This window comes from Danio aesculapii, chromosome 3, assembly GCF_903798145.1.
Source record: "Danio aesculapii chromosome 3, fDanAes4.1, whole genome shotgun sequence".
Taxonomy (NCBI): Eukaryota; Metazoa; Chordata; class Actinopteri; order Cypriniformes; family Danionidae; genus Danio; species Danio aesculapii.
In genome coordinates this window covers 27,813,167-27,833,250 of record NC_079437.1, presented here as the reverse complement: position 1 = coordinate 27,833,250, position 20,084 = coordinate 27,813,167, and the positions used below count along the sequence as shown (strand labels likewise).

The 20,084-nt window shown below is 36.3% G+C and overlaps 1 protein-coding gene across 4 annotated transcripts in view; it reads right to left on the bottom strand.

Moving 5' to 3' along the window:
* Positions 1 to 531: 531 nt before the first annotated feature.
* septin12 (septin 12) overlaps positions 532 to 20,084 on the bottom strand; it is a 114,651-nt gene continuing 95,098 nt past the window's right edge. For all 4 annotated transcript variants that reach the window (XM_056453544.1, XM_056453545.1, XM_056453547.1 and 1 more), the window contains 7 exons: positions 11,159 to 11,240; positions 9,529 to 9,666; positions 6,728 to 6,845; positions 5,673 to 5,768; positions 5,152 to 5,248; positions 4,798 to 4,849; positions 532 to 1,733 (listed from right to left, as the gene is read on the bottom strand). In XM_056453544.1, coding sequence (XP_056309519.1) covers positions 1,574 to 1,733; positions 4,798 to 4,849; positions 5,152 to 5,248; positions 5,673 to 5,768; positions 6,728 to 6,845; positions 9,529 to 9,666; positions 11,159 to 11,240 — 743 coding nt within the window. In that variant the 3' untranslated portion in view covers positions 532 to 1,573. The remainder of the gene's footprint in view (positions 1,734 to 4,797; positions 4,850 to 5,151; positions 5,249 to 5,672; positions 5,769 to 6,727; positions 6,846 to 9,528; positions 9,667 to 11,158; positions 11,241 to 20,084) is intronic.

Genomic DNA, 20,084 nt, shown 5'->3' with positions numbered 1-20,084 from the left:
CCTTAACCAGTAACCATTGATATCCATAGTAGTAAAAACAATTACTAATACTATAGAAAACAAATACAATAAAATTCAATGTTTACTGGTTTCCAATTTCAACATTTTTCAGTTTATCTTATTTTGTGTTCAACAAGGAAAAACAAAACAAAACCAAAAATTGGTTTGGAATAAGTGGATGGTGAGTCAATGATGGCAGTAGTTTTGTTTTGAAGTGTACTATCCATTTAAGCCAGTGTTTCTGAACCGCGTTACTGGAGGACCACCAGCTCTGCACATTTTCCATGTCTCCTTAACAAAACACACCTGATTCAGATCATCAGCTTATTAGCAGAGACTGAAAGACCTTTAATGACATCAAAAACATGCAGTGCTGGTGGTCCTCCAGAAACATGGTTGAGAAACTCTGACTTAAGCTAAATAAATGCAGCCTAGAAAATTATTTAAAAATCAGACCACAAAATTTAGAATTGTAGTGTATAATATTGAGACAATCTCGACCAAAACCAATAGCATGATGATGGCTCCAAATAAATGTTCAATGGTGGGATTTTTTTTAATCATAAATCAATTGTGTTTACATGAATAGTAATATTAGTAACAAGGAAATCATGTTGATGTCGCTAATACACGTCGAGTAAAAAAAGAAATGTGACACTGTGATAGAAAATAAGAACACATTATGGTTATGTACAATAGCTTTGATAAGCAAATGGGCAAAGGATGAGCTCCTGACGTTCAGTAGAGGGAAGTAAACAGCACAATGTGTACCTTTAAAACAGCAAGTTACTGACTGAAAAACATCCCTCCGTAAAACTTGACCCTTTACTGTACGGCGAACATCACTACGAATTGACCTTCTCTTGTTCCTTTATCCATCTCTGCATTAGAAACAATCACCAGTATTACATTTCAAACCAGACCTTTAAGGTCGAAGGTTACATTTGAGATATTTCCCATTATATCAACACAGCAGTCGTTTACGAGAAGCAGTAAGAGACTATTAAGAAATTGTCTGTTAAGAAAATACCTTCAGCTTGGAAAGTAGCTATTGTAACAAAATATTTGTCTAAATGTGTGTGATTTTGAATGTTTACAAAAGTATAGGGAAATATCATTATTTGCAGTAAAAAAAACTCAAATAATTATGAAAATAAAGCAAAAATAGCATGTCACATTATTGGTTCAGTGTAAAAGTACTTTTGCAGTAAAACGGATTATGGGATTTTCTCATCCGATGAGGTGTCAGGCATGCATGCATGTGTTTTCCAAACATGCCAATCCTCCGTGCCATTTATCAGGCAAAAAAAAATGGTCGAAAAATGTCAAGAAGAAATAAAAATAAAAAACTTTCTCTTAGCCAAACCCTGGTTTAAAAACCCACAACGCATCAATAATTCGTTCTCCCCACAATATAGATTCATTTTGAAAAATAGACTCATATATGACGTTTACATGCCTACGTGGAAATGTCTTCAGTCAAAACATGATGATATTTTCTTCCATCAGTGGCAGTCTCGAAGTAAAATGTTCATCTCTCCCGTTGTAACGGCAGGCACACACTCCATCCCGTTCAAAGGTGACTCTCCGCCTCGCTTTTCTCTAGGGTACCATTCTCCAGGGTCAAAGGCGAAAGCGCCAGTCCGTTGGCATTGCTCTCGTTAAGTCTTTTCACCCTGTACGTCTCATAGTGGATGTTGTGAGTGACGTCCTTCAAATCTTGCAGGTGGGACCTTGAAAGTAGAGCGCAGCAGAGCATAATATCAATTTTGATCCCACAATAACACACCCTAAGGGAAATATGCGCGGTGTAAAAATAAAAGTCATTCACTTATATGGAATTGAATTGTTTTCTGACTGCATCAGCTTTTTTATGATCCCTTTCGTGTTTTCTGCTGAAATTTGATCTCCGCTTCAGATCAAAAAGTGTGAAAGGCGATTCAAAAGTGTGTAGCGTTCAAATGGTCATCCTTTGTTTCCTGTTTCAGCAGGGAATCGCATCTCGCACCATCTGTCATCAGGCCGCCAGCCAAAAGGTACGGCGCGAGGGCTTTGCGACCTGCCCTCACCCCATCGGACACTGTAATTAACCTGTCTTTTACTGAGCTCACTGTGAAGAATGTACCTGTGCCCTTCGCCTCTGTCCTTTCCTTAACTTGACTTGTTCTGCCTCAATACTCACTTTGACCAACGCAACCAGTTTTCTGAAGAACCGTCTCTGCAAGTTGCATCAAAGGATACTGTGCTTTCTTTTTTTAGTGAGTGAAAAATATATACATGTCTGATGTGGCAGATATAGTGAAAGACTTTTTACATTTTCTTTTAAACATTTGTGCCAGGCACAAGAGAAAATGTACAAATAATAAAATTATTATAAATAAAAAACCTAGCTATAATAATAATAATAATAATTAGTGCTGGGCAAAAAAAATCATTATTAATCATATTCAAAATAAAAGTTTATTTTAACATAATATGTGTGTGTGTGTGTGTGTGTGTATGTATGTGTGTGTGTGTGTGTGCGTGTGTGTGTGTGTGTGCGCGTGTGTGTGCACTGTGTATATTTATTAAGTATACAGTATAGAAATACATACATGCATATGTTTGAAAACTTTTTAGCGAATTTAATTAACATTTTTTAAAATATAAAATATAAATATTTGTATTTGATCCATATTATATAAAAAAACTAATATATATTCAAAAATAGTGTTGTTTTATATGTGTATGTATTAAATGTACATAAAAATATATACTGTATAATACACACACATTTTTATAACAATATACAGTTGAAGGCAGAATTATTAGCCCCCCTGTTTATTTTCCCCCCATTTTCTGTTTACCAGATTTTTTTTAACACATTTCTAATCATAATAGTTTTAATAACTCATTTCTAATAACTGATTTATTTTATCTTTGCCATGATGACAGTAAATAATATTTGACTAGATAATTTTCAAGACACTTCTATACAGCTTAAAGTGACATTTAAAGGCTTAACTAGGTTAATTAGGTTAACAAGGCAGGTTAGGGTAATTAGGTAAGTTATTGTATAATGATGGTTTGTGCTGCAGACAATCAAAAAAATCTAGCTTAAAGGGGATTATAATTTCAATCTTGAAATGTTTATTAAAAAGTTTAAAACTGCTTTTATTCTAGCCGAAATAAATCAAATAAGACTTTCTCCAGAAGAAAAAAAATTATCGGACATACTGTGAAAATTACCTTGCTCTGTTAAACATCATTTGGAATTAAATTCAAAGGAGGGCTAATAATTCTGACTTAAGCTGTAGATTGGATGCGATTAATAAAGATTCATCTTTGCCCAACACTAACAACAACAACAACAACAACAATGAAAGGAGACAAAATAAAATAAAATAAAAAGGTTTCAAATGGATTCAATCAATGGGCAAATTTAGAAGCTAGTGAAAATATGTTATAAGAGGTTGCCACTTATCATAAAAAAGCTACAACTGGCACACCGAGAGCATCTCATCTTTTCTACCTTCAAAAAATACATAGTATCCAAGCCACTGCAAAATGCCTGGTGGTTTCATGGACTTCCAAAGAAATCAAATCTGTTGTCTAGCCATTAAAGAAGTGAAGGATATTGTGTTTTCAATGGTGAATCACAAGGACGAAAACTTGTAATTTGACCAGAAGTCAAGTTTAAAGGCCCTAGTAAACTCAAGGTCTTTTTCATTCTTCATTTAGGGGTAAAACACCTTAACAGTGTGCTATAGTTAACATCCCAAATGTTATTCAGAGCATAAATAAATAAAGTGTTGCGCTCATACACATGTTTTTTTTCTCTCGATAACTAAATAAACATGCAAGTAAATTTACACTAGCAAGAAAACAGCAGTAAGAAAGCATCTGTGATGCGGATGCTGGCACAAGCTCTGCATTCAGCAAATTGTTTATTTAAACAGAATTGTTTACAGTATTTTGCCACTTGCTGTAAAAACAAACTATAAACTTGTTTTTATGTAATTTTTGTTAAAAAATGATCTAATACTTTGTAGATCATTCTTAAATGTCTTATGTTGCATGTGTATATTTGTGGGAATAGAACAATAGTACATTGTACAAATCCAAATTTGACAAAAAATATGACAAAAATCATTATAATATTGTGTAAAGATCACATTCCACTGAGACATTTGGTAAATTTCCTTATGCAAATAGATCAAAGTTACATTTATGATTATGATGCATTGCTAAGAACTTTATTTGGACATCTTTAAAGGTGACTTTCCCAGTATTTTGATTTAGATCCACCATGGGCCTAATTAATAAAGGACTTTTTTGAGGTCACGAGAGACTGATTCTAAATTATGATATGGAAATAAATAAATTTTTATGAGATAAATTCAATTCATTGTTTTTGGTATGTTGTTGTTAAGGGGTGATATAGAGTAATATCTAATTATTAATTAAAAAAATAAATAAACTACTACTAATTATTATTATAATTATTATTTGAGCCAGATATTGAAATGTTGTGCAGTAGTTGAACACATTTGTTAGTTGTCCACATATAGTTGGCCGTTAAAACTGATCCTAAGAGTTTGGGATCAGACTGATTTAGCAGTTTGGAACATATTTTATATAATGTCTAATGTAGGTCTAAATGAAAGTTTTTAGAGGAGAATGTTCTTCATGTTCTACTACCATTAACCAAAATTGTTTAGGAATAACTGCTCTTATTTTCCCAATGCTAATATCATTCTATTATGACAATATTCTAACATTTTAAATAAGCAAGTAAAAGATAAAAAACTGACTTACCTAATAAGAAGATCTCTCAAGTGTGCAAACTCGCAATGCGCAACATTTTCAACTGAAATAAAACAAAAATGCACATTCATGAATTCAACAAGGAATTATGCATTGACGCACTTTCTATACACACCACTTGATGGCAGTGTTGAATAACCTAAATCACAGACAGTCTTGTGAAGCCTGTCAGCCATCATTACACAATTAGATGTGACAATCTCTACACTTACCCTGCTGAAAAGAACAGCATGGTTTTCCATGTAGGTCAACCAATATTATTAAGAAAACTAGCAGAGACACCAGCATCAGATACACAAAAATAGCATGAATATCTAGCAATGCACACTGTCCTCAGACTCTCACCTTCAATAATCCCCCACTTCGTTTTTCTTCCCAAGACTTTGTTCCCATTCACCTGGTGTTCCTTATCCGTTCCCACCACAGCAAATGGAATGTTTTCCTAAAATAATAACAATAAAATAATTTAAAAAATAATAATAATCAAATAAAGAAATGTTTATAATAGTCATCAATTAATGTTTAAAATCGGTGACAAAAATATATAGAGTTCAGATTCAAAAACTTTTCAAATTTCAGATTTTATTTCTGTAAAATTAGCAAATAAATATATAAATTAATTAATTTTTCTCAGCCTCCTATGTTTATGTTCAGGTATTTCACTTCAAAATCAACGACACACACCTATTCTTTGCCATAAAAGTCAAATGGCTGAACCACCACACAAGAGCCTGGGAAAACAACATTTCAGACGGCCCTTAGAGGTTTTTGCATCTGAACTCTTCCTATAATTAAGTGATGAACTACTCCTTTAAAACAATTGGTTGATTACACAGCAATTTAGCCTCGAACTAGCATCACCATACCCTAATCTTATCGTTGAGTATCCGGTCTTCGGCATCCTCATCATATTCTTTCTGTGGATACACTCTGATCCCGTTAGCCTGGAGGTCTTGTCTTATCTGCAGAGAGAGGGTTCCTGTTAGATGGATTTGCACTGATTTTTACAACCTACTGTGCGCACACACACACAATCGCCCCGGGGGTGAAATATGACAGCATCTCCTCTCCCTCAAGCTTATCCCGTTGTATTTTACTAGTCTCAATCGCAACCCTCATGCATTCTTGCGCGAAGAGGCCACAGTAAAGTTCACCAGGAATTTCTTCTGTTTCTTTCTCAGCTCACAGCCAGAATTTCGGGCCCGAGGTGCAGAGCATTAGACTTTAATGCCTTTGCTGCCATGTGTTCGTGTGGGGGAGGATTTTGGAGTGCGGCTGTTGTACATGGATATGATATCAGCGATTGATATCTTGAGCACAGTGTGACGTCCGCCTCCGCACGGCGCTCTGCTCGGGCTATTGAGCAGTGAGAGACAGCTCTGGATAATGGGCTGAAATGACAGAGTACATCATTAGGAGTGTTGTTTGGTGTATATTGATAGGAGACACAGTGCGTGCGGGGGCAGTTCTGGCCCTACGGTCCGTGCCGTCGAAGCTGTCCAAAAGTGCTCCGTAGGGAGAACTGATGGCAAGTGGCCCAGGCCCAAGTAGTAGCTATACATCAGTCAGAGGAGAGAACGTATCCCGACGGAGACGCTGCAGACACTGCTCATAACCTCGGTGTGGCCTATTCATTTTTCCAACCGGCCTCACGCCAAGGCACCTTTGGCGATCTGAAAGCAGTGCTTCTCCATTCAACTCTGCTTTTTTCAATCCATCTCACTTCATATCCACACAGCTGAACCGTGAATTTGGAAAATTCCAGCATTTACAGCAGCAGGTCATCCATATTCATGACCTCAATTATGCTGAATATTTTGCGTGTAGGCGGGAAAATATAGAGGGGTGATCCGATTGTGCCTCTGCATATCATAAATGTGCGTGCAGTTGTGTGCGCAGGTGTGGATGACGGACAGCTCACCCTCTGCTTGAACTCTAGCCGCTCCTCCAGAGTGAGCGTGTCTGCTTTGGCAATCACGGGGACGATGCTCACGATCTTTCCCAGTCTCCTCATGAACTCCACATCTATAGGGCGTAGCCTGTGGGAGAGGAGGATGGATCATTACACCATTTACACATTTGACCCCCATTAACACACGGTGTTAACACAGATTTGATGGTTACACTTTGTTTTACAGTATGTGCACTTAATGTGTACCTAACAGGGTTGCAAGCTAAGACAGCACTGGAGCATATAGGGATGTTACAGGAGTTAAGGTCAGGGGTGGCTTTAGGGATAGTACATACAGTAGTTAATATCCAGTTTTCAGAATGACTATGTAGTATGTACATGTGAAACAGGACTGTAAATAAAGTGCTACTGTTTTGATTGATCTTCTGATTGCAGGTCAAATGGAGTAAAAAGCATACAAACAATTTGTAAGTGCTCAATTGGCACCAGGATTATTTAAAGATAAAATGTTGTTACATGAAGTAACGTAGTAAATAATATACATGCACTACCATTCGGTAACACTTTATTTTGATGGTCTATTTGAGTATTAGTAGACTGTCTGCTTAATATCTGTTGATACTGCTCCTTCAACAGACAAAGAAACTTTGCAAGTACATGTCAACTTACACTAACCCTAACCCCAACCGAACAGTCTACATATAATCTAATGAGAATTAGTTGGCATGTAGATGCAATGTAACTTAATTCAACAAACAGACCACAAAAAATAAAGTGTGACCCACCATTCTATAGGATTTTTTGCTAACACTTTATACTGTGTAATATGAATTAACTACATGTATTTACTAAACATTTTTATAAATAAGGGTACAAAATCTGTCACTGGGGCAGTACCTTTTCCTAAGGTACATTTTTTCTCCCTAACAGGTACTTAAAGGTACATATTAATACCTAAAAAGTACAAATGTGTACCTCATTGTACCTTAAAGGTACAAAAGTGAATCTTAAAGCTACAAAAGGAAACCTTAAAGGAACAAAAGTGTACCATAAAGGTACTAATGTCTACCTGTAAGGTACAAAAGTGTACCTTTTAAAAAGGTACCACCCCAGTGACAGACTTTGTACCTGTGGTTAGGCTTAGAATGCTGGTTAGGTTTAGGGTTAATACAATGTAACTGTGCAAAACTGCTGGTAACATTTTAAGATAATGGCCCTTTAATTAATGTTAGTTATTGTATTCACAAACATGAGCTAAGAATGATCTTGTACAACATTTATTAATGACAGTTTAACATTTACTAAAGCATTATTAAAATCGTTGTGCTTGTTAACATTAGTTATCAATACACACAAAATTTCCACAGATTTTTAGCCCATCATTGAGTTTATATATTTCCTTGTGTAAATGTGTGGAAATGTATAATAAATCAAGTTTTTTAAATTAATTAAGTTTAATAAAATAATTTTTTTAAATTAATTTCAGTAATATTATTGATAAGATATGATCATGATATGAAAATGTTCACATGATTTATTTACAATACAGTTTGTTAATGTAAATTATATATTCATTCATTCATTCATTCATTCATTCATTCATTCATTTTTTCCCAGCTTAATCCCTTTATTTATCTAGGGTCGCCACAGCGGAATGAACCACCAACTTATCCAGCATATGTTTTACACAGCGGATGCCCTTCTAGAGGCAACTCATCATTGGGAAACATCCATACACACTCATTCACACACATACACTAGGGTTAGTTTGGCTTACCCAATTCACCTATACCACGTCTTTGGACTGTGGGGGAAACTGGAGCACCCGAAGGAAACCCATGCAAACACGGGCAGAGCATGCAAACTCCACACAGAAATGCCAACTGACCCAGCTGAGGCTCGAACCACTGACCTTCTTGCTGTGAGCCGATCATGCTACCCACTGCGCCACTGTGACGCCTAAAATTATATTTTCTTTTATTATTGTCTTTTTTTAGGGGTTTTTCACCTTTAACTGGAAAGGACAGTGGAAGTTACAGACAGTAAAGTATTGGGAGCAGACATAAGGGAAGGGCCGGCAAAGGACCTCGAGCTGGGAATCAAACTCGAGTCGCCATAAGCACCATGGTGCTATATGTCGGTGCACTTAACCACTAGGCTACTGGCACCGACAAAGTAATACTTTCTGTTTTGTAGTAGATATGTGATATGAAAGACTTGCTTTGTTTATCAAATAAGTGGATCTAATTGGATTTGCATTGTAAACATTAAATAAAAGTTAAAAAGGTGTTATTTTTTATTTTTATATATTAAGTTTTTAGTTATGATACTCCAAAAATCATTCTGCATAAATTTGCAGATTTTTATTTTATTTTTTACAAAATTCTTCACAAAAATAGCAAAAAATATCCACAGATTCTGCCTGGCACTAGTTATCAATGTAAGTTAACAAACTAAAGATGAACTACTGTATTTTCATTAACTAATGTTAACAAAGATTAATAAAGTCTGTAATAAATGCATTGTTCATTCTTTGTTCATATTAGTAAATACCTTAATTAACAGTAATTAGTGGACCATTATACTATTATAGACCATTTTTCCTAAATCTTTTTTTGTGAGAAGATGAGTAAAGTAAGTAACCTTATGTTTTGCTGTCAAATCGTTATAGTAGGGCTACAGGTTCTATACTAGGACTATATTCATAATTCATAATGTCATGCCATATAAATGCGCCAAAAGCATAACATCATTTTAACACGTCTGGCTAGGTGTGAGCCAAATCAATGACTCAGGAAGTCGACACACACCAGTGTCCAGTGGCTGGGAGGAAGTAGACGCAGCAGTGAACGCGGCTGTCAGGGATTCTTCTCTTCCTGTTGACATTCAGTTCCTCCTTCAGGTATTTTTCATACTGTTCATTGACATACTTTACAATGGGCTCCCAGCTGTGGGGAAAAAAAAGACAACGAAAAGGATTAATACATGCTTACAAGCGAATATAGCAGTCAGGAAAAGCCAAAAGAACATTCTGAAGGCTTGATTTTAAGGTCAAAACAAGATTACACTGTAAAAAAAATCCTGGATGCCTTAAATTTTTAAGCTAAATCATATTAACATTATGAGGTTATTGAACTTATATTGTGTTAAACTGACTTAAAACAGTTTGTGTAACTTCTAAAATGAAGTTAGAACATGTTTAACCTAGTTTAATATGTTACAATTAACTAAAACATATGCTCTCAGGACTAATTTATCATATATTTTTTACAGTGTAGTAAATAAGACTGATGAGTAAATGAGACTGAACAATGTTGTGCAGGATATTGTACAAGAGAGGTATTAAAGGTGAATATTGTGCAAAAGAGGTATTTAAGGATTTATATTGTGCAAGAGTTATTTAAAGTTGAAGCAAGCAGACCATTTATAGTAAACATCGTTTTCATTATTGAGTCTTTGTAAAATGGAGTTTAGATAAAGTGTCGGGTGCTTAAGAGGGAAGAGTGTTTCTACAGGTGGTTTGGTTATGTTTACAGATGGCGTTAACAGTGCACCTTCTTTAAAAAACTTACTTTTTCATTGGAATGAATTAAACAAAATCATACAGAATTAGCCTCTAATTCACCCAAATGTAAAGTAGTTATTTCCCTGTGAGATCAGGTTGGATATAGTGGGCCAAAATGTCAAGTAGAAAAATGTAAAAATGCTTCTATTCAATATCAGCATTTCAGTTTAAATGCGAAGTTAACATACATTCCTTTCTGTCTTTGTGTTTGGCTTGTGTAAAACCTGATAACCATGTTCTCCAACATGATTTCAGAATCATCCGAAAGAGCATCTCAAGCAAAAACATCTGACCTTTTCTAAAAAGGTCACAAATGTCAGACAAAAAAAGATATTTTTAAGATATATTTTGATTAGTGACCTACAAGTGGTAACGGTTTAAACGTTCTAATGTCTCCCAAATCCTAAACATTGCTATTTTTCTTTTATTCATTAATTTTTCTTCGGCTAAGTCTCTATTTCAGAGGTGGCCACAGCAGAATGAATCACTATTATATCACAACTATTCTGGCATATGTTTTACGCAGCGGATGCCCTTCCAGCTGCAACCCAGAATTGGGAAACACCCATACACACTCATACACTATCGACAATTTAGTTTATTCAATTCACCTATAGCGCATGTCTTTGGACTGTGGGGGAAAACCGGAGCACCCGGAGGAAACCCACACAAACTCAAGAAGAAGATCATGGAAACTCCACATAGCCAACTGGCCCAGCTGGATCTCGAACCAGTGATCTTCTGTGAGGCGACAGTGCTAACCACTGAGCCACCGTGCCACCCTTCATTGCTATTTTGACATATTTAAAAAGTGGTCCCATGGCTGTATCTGCACATAATATAAATACTACTGATACTTTAAATATGTCTCTCACCAGTTCTCATTGTTGATTTGGTCTCCAAATCCAGGGGTGTCAATCACAGTAAGCTTCATCTTCACCCCTTTCTCCTCGATGACTAGAAAATAACAAGAAAAACATGTTACAGAATAAAAGAGCTCTCAGAATATGAATTTTGCTGCTTGTTGTACTTATTTATGAGTTGAAACAAACAATTCTTAAATTTTGATGTGGGACAAGTTTATTTTTTAATGTTCAATCCACTTTAATTTGAATAAAAAAAAATTAACTTAGTACTTAATCAATTTGTGTTGGGAAAACATGAAGGAATGATGTAGAACCCAGCAATTTTACAGTGAGAGACAGGAAATGAAGAAGTAAATCTTTTTCCAGCAACATCAAACTTTAGGCACTAATCAGTTGAAAATCACAAACCCAAGACCTTGAGCTATTCATTTAATCTCCATATCTGATACAATGCTGCAGGAATGCTTTGTACCACAGGAAGTCAGCCTGCAAGAAGAGTCTAATAAGCTGTCTGTGCGAGCTGGGACCCCCACTGTATCCTTGGCATTGGTTGATTGACGTTTGCTGTTAACTCATCACGCTAATCCTTTTGGATGAGGCAATCAAGGAAAATATGACGGGATTGTAACGAGGAAAAATTAAACTGTCAGTCAACCCTCCAGTTTATGAGTTCTAAAGTGTTATAACCCTATCTGACGATGATCAGTTTTTCATACACAGTGGGCCATTAGCAAAAGAGAGCGCCCATTTTTTGGGATTGGAGGGGCAGTGATTGAAAACCCCCTCATGATCAGGTAATGGAAACGCATATGCTGCTTTTGGCGTGACTCAGCAACAAAGCAGGGTTTTAGGCATATTCACCCACATGGAGGGAGCGGAGCTGAATGGTGGCATTGAGCGGCCCGCCACTTCATTTTCTGCTCTGTGTAGTCTTGGAGAAAAGGAGGGGGATTGTGTAACACTCATCTCCCCTGGCGGTCAGTCTACAGGCCAGCTTTTTTTTTCAGGGGCTGTGAGGGCCACTGGGCTGCTCTGTAGTGTGTGGAGGTGTCAGGCACCCTGAGACTTTGGTACGCTTTGTTTTCCACAGGCCTGCACTTTGGAAAGACAAAACTGCTGGGGAAGTGGGGAACAGCAAGACATCTGCTAGACGAAATGTCTCAAATCCTAGACTGCAAAAGAAATTTAGTAGTGTGGCAGTAACACACAGAGTTAGTTTGTCATTTTGATAGAAAATACCAGATGGGTCTATGCTTATTTTTCTTCTCAGGCATTTGCAAAGGTTATATTTACACTGATGGATGTATGAATTATCTCTAATAATGAAAAAAACAAAAAAGACTGTTAAAGGGCACATATTTTACCCCTTTTACCAGATATAAGATAAGCTTTTGGTGTCTCCAGAAAGTGTCTGTAAAGTTTCAGCTCAAAATACCCATCAGATTATTTATTATAGCCTCCAGAAACTGCTCATTTTAGTGTCTGAGCATACTGTAGCTGTTTTTGTAGCCTGTGACATTAAATAAAAATGAGCTGCCGTTCCTATCGTTCCCACATGCGTGTCTGCTTCTCATCATGCGTTACGTCAGATAAACAGCAGTCAGTGACAGATACAGACTCGGATGAAGCTGAAATACAGCTCATTAGTAAAAAAAAAGTTTATTTGATATATTTGTGGTGGGGTTTCTTCAAGCCTTTCTGAAATGATGAGTCACAGACAAATGCCGTTTGCAGTACACACACACATACACACACACACACACAAACACATATATACGTGTTTACTGACAGCATGCGACCGTGGTGATTATAGCGGTTAATAATTACATAGTGATTTTATTACATATTATTTTATTCTTTATTACAAACATGCTCTGTTTTAAAAACATTTTAAACTTACAAAACTTAATAAAAATCACAGAGTTGTAACAAGTATTTTAATCCCAGTTTCTTTGCAAAAGAATGTCCTGTGAACGAGTTATTACAGAAACAAGGCGTCTGTCAATCAATACGGTGGGTGGGGAAAACTGCACTCCTATGTCACGTTGCAATGGGCCTCAATATCACTAAGATTTGGAGCCTATTTTTAACATCAGGAAATTTTTATAATGAGACTGGCTGGATTTATATCACTCCAATATGACTGTGGACACAATATACAAAAACAGGCAGTTCTGTCCAAACAGCTTACAAAAGAAGATTTTCATCATAGGTGCCCTTTTAAAGGCATAGTTCACCCAAAACTGAAAATTCTGTCACTATTTACTAAACCTTCACTTGTTGCAAACAAGTTCTTTCTTCTGTTAAACACCAAAGAAGGCATTAAGAAAAATCTGTGAACATGTAAAATATATTCATTTGTGTTTCACGGAAGAAAGAACTGGAAAGAAAGAAAGAAAGACATATATACCATTTCAATGTGGTCATGTCATTGGCCCATAAACATTTCCTGCTGGTTATCAAACTATTTTATAGCCGTAACAAGAAGCAATTCAATCATAACTAAACAGCTATAGAAATTAAAAATGTAAATTAGGAAATACGTTGGGACCATTGTTTTTGTTTACATACCTCAAAATGGTCAATAGGTTTGGAAGCACTGCAGGGTGAGTAAATAGTAAGTTTTCAATTTTTAGTCCCTTTAAAGTTTGCATGAAATCAAAATTTACTATGTTTACATTGTTACAGTATTTTAAGGTAAAAATGTAATCCATGCAAGTTAATCCCCTGTGGAAAAAACAGTTTGTTTAAGTAATCTTTCATTCAAAATCTAACCATTCGCTACTACTCGATTTCAAATATAATTAGCCACACCCCTTAAAGTGTTGGTATGCTCCAAGTAAAAGACGAGAGGAGGAATGGAAAAACACAATATTCTGTTTGAGTTGGAAATAGGTCACCTTACTGAAATAAACAGCAACAGTAGCATCCGCTTCACACAAACACAAACATAGGCAGAAGTTCAACACTTTCTCTTGTATTAAGAATACAGCACTGAATGTACAGATTGCATAAAAGTTGTTTCCCCGGCTAATTATCCTTAATGAACTTATCAATTATGTATCAGCTTAACTTCAATAAGATAATCGTTACTTAAGTATGCTAAAATGTTCAAAGGTTTGGGTAAAAATGTTTACCCCCCAAAATTAAAATATTAAGTGGTAAGTATATTTTAAATATAATCTTATATGCTGTAGATTGTTGCACTTTTGAATGTTCTATTCCTTATTGAATATATATCCTAATTGAAAAAAATAAAGCCTGGTTTCCGTTCCAAGATTTAAATGTAAAAAGACGCCATTAAGTATGATTTTTAAGCATTTTGAGTTACGGGGACACATGGAGTGTCATCTTAAACCATCTTAATACAGTACAATTAGGTCATACCCATGTCATTAAACAAATTATACTATATACACTACCAGTCCAAAGTTTGTGGTCAGGTTTTTTTCATGTTTTTTCTTTGTTAAGAAAATGATTCTGTTCATCAAGCCGGCATTTATTAAAATGTTAAAAATAATTATTTATCAAAATTGTAAATAACTCTTTTTATTGTAATATTTAAAAACTTTTGACTGGTTGTGTACTTGTATAATATCTAATGTCCTTTTAAACCATCAAACCAGTACACACACAGACACATTCCTAAGCTGAGATGACTTATGAAGGACCATATGAATACTCAGTTTTCCCATTACTAAATAAATTCTTTTCATATTTTACAATATTAACATTTTTACTGATCAAATGCCTTGATGAACAAAGAATGATGCATTTTTTAAATCGTATGGACTCCAATATATGCATCTATCTATCTGTATATCAAAAGTGTGATATAAGTGAAAAGATTTGATTGTAAACGGGTTAACGTAAAGAATATTAATTGTATAGATAGTAATACATTCTCGCACGAGGACTAATGCAATTGAACGGGTAAATATTTATCTCATGTGTCAAGCTCTGCAGACTCGCCTTTCTGAAGGCTAGCATGAAAAAAGCGACAAGGAACAGGACACTCTCATTCACTGTTATGTTTACGTTGTGCTACGCTGAGAAGTCAGTGAGGGGTGTCTCCTGAACCACCGGGATATCTCAGGAAGTCACAAGCTGAACCGACTTATCGTCAATCTTCTTTTGTTAAAAAACAGCACACCCAGCTTCTCCCGTTCTATCATTCTCATCCACCCTTGCTCTCATTCTACATGTCAAACATTTATAAACTATTGGGCCTCACGTTTTGAGAGGTCTGTGAAAAATGAGGTTTGGCTTTGATAGCATAGAGATACAACAGATGCTGCTGCAACTGATAGAAAGCTCCTTCTACTTGTAGTAACATTGCTAAACTAAAAACTTACACAAAAAGAAAAGATATATACAAACTGATGACTATGTAAGGACTGTGAATAGCTTTAAAGGTTGCACAGAATTATAGTGTTAAATGTAAAAGGGATATTTACAGTCTAACCTTTGGCTATACCTGAAGTGAAAGTTGTGAATAAGCTGAGTTAGTGTGAGACATTGGTACTAGGTAACATTTGCATATCTAAAACTATCAAGGGGAAGTCAGAAACGGAAGAGAGATCAGCAAGCAGATGTAGGCCTAAAACTTTACCTGAAAACAAAATCGAATGACTCATTTCAAAACCAGTGGGCAGCAAGCTAAAAAAACGACAGATTATCATAGCGACTAGGAAACTTGCCTGTGGCTCTAGCGACAATTAACATCATAGCTTCTGCACTAAGTCTCCGTAGGGTTTTGTAATTGGATATTTCCTCACCCATATTCAGACTGGGGGGAAAGTTCAGCAGTCTTCATACATTTCTACTGTCAAGTAGGAACCATGGCAATTAACATAGCAGGCTACGCTAATGACCTAGTCCAGCAAAGGCCTTTGCACAGCAATTGACTGACACTTAAAACTACAAGAGGAGGCATATTCTCCAGCATCTCGCAACATCCTATGACAGAATCATTAGATTAAGTTCTCTCTATAACTGAAATGCTAACTTGAGGGTCATTGAAGGACAGATCTGTGGTTATGCTGCATAGCATGGGGTAACTCCGCAAACTTTTGACCCAGATGAAAATGGCAAGGGTAATTAGATAACTGTGCAAACGGTGCACATACATTTTATTAGTTAATCTTATATTTGCAGTTTTACAAGCCTTTGTAACTGTTCAAAGGGAGCAAATATTCTTGACTTGTCCTACCAGGCTGTTTCTGAACACAAGCAACAGAGGACCACTATCAAATTTTGTGTTTGTTAGACCCTTGTCAGCCAGTCTACAGTGAGAAATGAAGATGGATAGCTAGCATGACTATACTAACTACTGAGGGCAAGCAAACACACACACGCACACACACGCACACACACACACTCAAACAATACTTTCATTTAAAGGACTAGTGAAGTTGGCTACGCCATCTGCTTTTCACGCCTCTTTCCAACGAAGCATGGTGGCGCCGCCAGAAGCAAAATGGAGATTCATTGCTTTTTCATTGCCGTATGCGGGATGCTTGAAAGTACGTGCAGCTCTATGAGTGAGCTACAGCTCAGCTTCTTCTGCACAATGCAAAAACAAGCAACAGAACCCTTGTATAGTTACAAACATCATCTTGGAGGTTTATCACAAGTAGTGTATAAATTAATACATAATTCTCCATAATCACGATCCAGGCCTGGTTTTCACCTGGCATTAGCATACATTTCCATTAATCACATGACAAGTGGTCTCTTGTGACCACTTGTGTTTGGATTCAGATTTCCACCTCAAATGGTCAAGAGTGGACAAACTAAAAATATTTCACATCCGGTTTACACATAGTGTTGACCACTTGAAATCAGATTGAAGAAATACAGGTAATACCAGCTGTAAATAAAACCTTAGATTTAAAATACATCTGGCATCGCCCACAATCACGAGGAGTCTCTCCACACAACCACCAGTGTGCAGCATCCACTTGAATGATGCGACGGCAGCCACAGGACAATGGCGCCAGTGCGCTCACTACACACTAGATAAAGGTAGAGTGGAGAGACAGTGATACAGCCAATTTGGTGGATGGGGATGATTTGGAGGCCATGATGGGTGAGGGCAGATGGAGGGAATTTGGCCAGGACACCCTACTCTTTACGAAATGTGCTATGGGATTTTAAATGACCACAGAAAGTAAGGACCTCGGTTTAACGTCTCATCCCAAAGACGGTGCTGACAGTATACTGTCCCCTTCACTATACTGGGGCATTAGGACTCACACAGACTGCAGATTAAGCGCCCCCTGCTGGCCTCACTAACACTACTTCCAAAATCAACCTAGTTTTCCCATGTGGTCTCCCATCCAGGTACTGACCAGGCTTAGCCCTGCTTAGCTTCAGTGAGTAACCAATCTTGGGTTGCGTGGTGACATGGCTGTGGCATTATTAAAAATAATAATAATAATAATAAAAAAAACAATAATAAAATCTGTAAAAATAATATATTTGAATATAAAAAAATTATATATATATATATATATATATATATATATATATATATATATATATATATATATATATATATATTTTTTTTTTTTTTTTTTTTTTTTTTTTTTTTTTTTTTTACATTCAAATATATTATTTTTACATACATTATTAAAAAAATATATAAAAATACAAAAATTCAGCTTGTCTGAAAATGAAAATCCATACACATGATGCACTTTGTAATGTTAAATATAATACTTTATAAAGTATATGTATGTACTTCATAATAAAAGTGCTATTCAATTTTAAAACGCACAACAATTCTGTAGCAATTAAGCCTTTTTCTGACAAATTCTCACAATTAACTAGTGACTTATTACCTGGCTATTATTAAGATATTGGCTGTTTATTTGTGTTTATAAAAAAAAATATTAATTACGATCGCATTCTACAACCCTACTCAATCCCTAAACCTAACAACTACCTTATTAAGTATTAATACGCAGAAAATTGTGAGTTTACTGAGACAAAAGCTATATTTAGTAGTTTGCTAATAGCAATAACTGTACCTTAAAATAATATGTGACCGATAATTTATTTAAACTTGAGTGTTTTCAGATGTTTTGATTAATGGCGGAAACCAAACATAGCACACTTAAGTATGGCATATCCGAGTGAAGGAAATCTGTTACAACAGTCCACAGTCAGCAATCAAAGCAAAAAAGCAAAGGTTATCCCTCAGAAGCATTCCAATCAAGCTTTGCTTGGTTGCCAAAACAAGCATAAATGCAACTTAATTCTACACATCTCCACAAAAACACACCTGCCTGTTTGGAGGCAAGAAGCCAAGCCTCCATTGATTGGCACTCTGGAGGAAGTACGCGAGACAGAGACGGCGTATTGCTCAATCAACCAATTCATTCTCTCAGCTGAGCTTGCTTCACCAAAGTCAGACGCCATGTATAAGCGGTGGCCTCCATTAGAGCAGGAGTCATCTCCTGACCCATGCGATAAAATACGGCCCTGCGTGCACTCTTCCTCTATCATTCTCCCTGAAAGAGAGCTCATAATGACAGCTGTGGCCCGATCTCAACAGTCGAAGTTGTGTGATTGATCTCTCCTAATCCGTCCCCCTCGGAGGCTTTTAATTTCTCTTTCCTTTCAGAGCACATGCTCCGATCACTCTGGCCCTTCTCCAAGTCAAACACAACAAAACACTGAGCTCTGCCTCCAGCCTGTCCTGTCCAAATGTCACTCTTCCTTCATCCTTTCAGAAATCACTCAGGCCAACGCACCATGTTACACGTCATCCTGATATTGATGTAAAACCATGTGCTAACCAGGTGTGATGCTGTACATTTCTGGCAGCAAGCAGGTGGCTCGTCTACACTGGAAGTGAAAAACCTGGCCAGCGTACAATAACTGCTGGGTTTATATTAAAATCAGAAGCAATCAGAGAACATGATTTTTACAGTTTTTCACCTTTAAAACAAAGTTACAGTTTCTGATTAAATGAACACATGCACTATAAAAGTAATTTAGTTCATAGTAACAGTACAATAGTAATATTAACAGTATTTTATCATTTAAAATTAATGTAAAAAATCACCACTGGGTTTCTTTGCATATTTTAAAAGACCATTATTAAAGCAGTTAGTTTGAAGACAAATGACTTATTACAACTTCCCATCTAAAAATAGAACTTCTCTATTCTCTTTAGCTTGAAGGCGTAGGGCTAAGGGGAAGGACTGGATAGCCCTTGAAACATATTTTTTAGGACCACACTTCGTTTCGTAGATAACATTTCGTTATCCATAATCGATTCACACTGACGAATGTAGTTATAATAATAACACCTGTATAGCAGTCCCACAACATACTTTCACATCTGTCACTTGATGTCACTCGAATACCCTGTCAGAAACGACTAGTGGCTGAGAATGAGTTTTTACAGTGTCTGGTATAATGCTAATGTTGTTTCCATGTTTACATAGATTAATATGGCCACGTCGTAAATACATAGTACAGTTACGATCTTATTTCCACATTAGATCATTATGATAACATGATATATGCCTTCAGTGATTATCTGAAGATAAATGCCAAAAAATAACGCAACAGGAATCACTACAACTGTCGCGATCGTCAATCTCATCGCAATGATATATGATGATGTGTGCAGGTGTTGTAGCGGTGTCCCATTTCTTAGGGGTAAATTTGAAGCCCTTCCCATTCACACTCTGTTTCAAGGGCCATGCACAAAAACAGATTCAATGTCCATTAAAGTGAATGAAAACTGTGAAATGCAAACTCAAGATATTCATTGCTGAAGAGCTGAACTTCCTTTTTAGGCATCCTATTCATCATGCGGTTCAGAAAGGCAGCACATCTTCAAGGTTTGCTTGAGCTCCACTGTACTGTGTATTTACATTTCCTACACTGTGAATTTACATTTCCTACAATTGTTCCT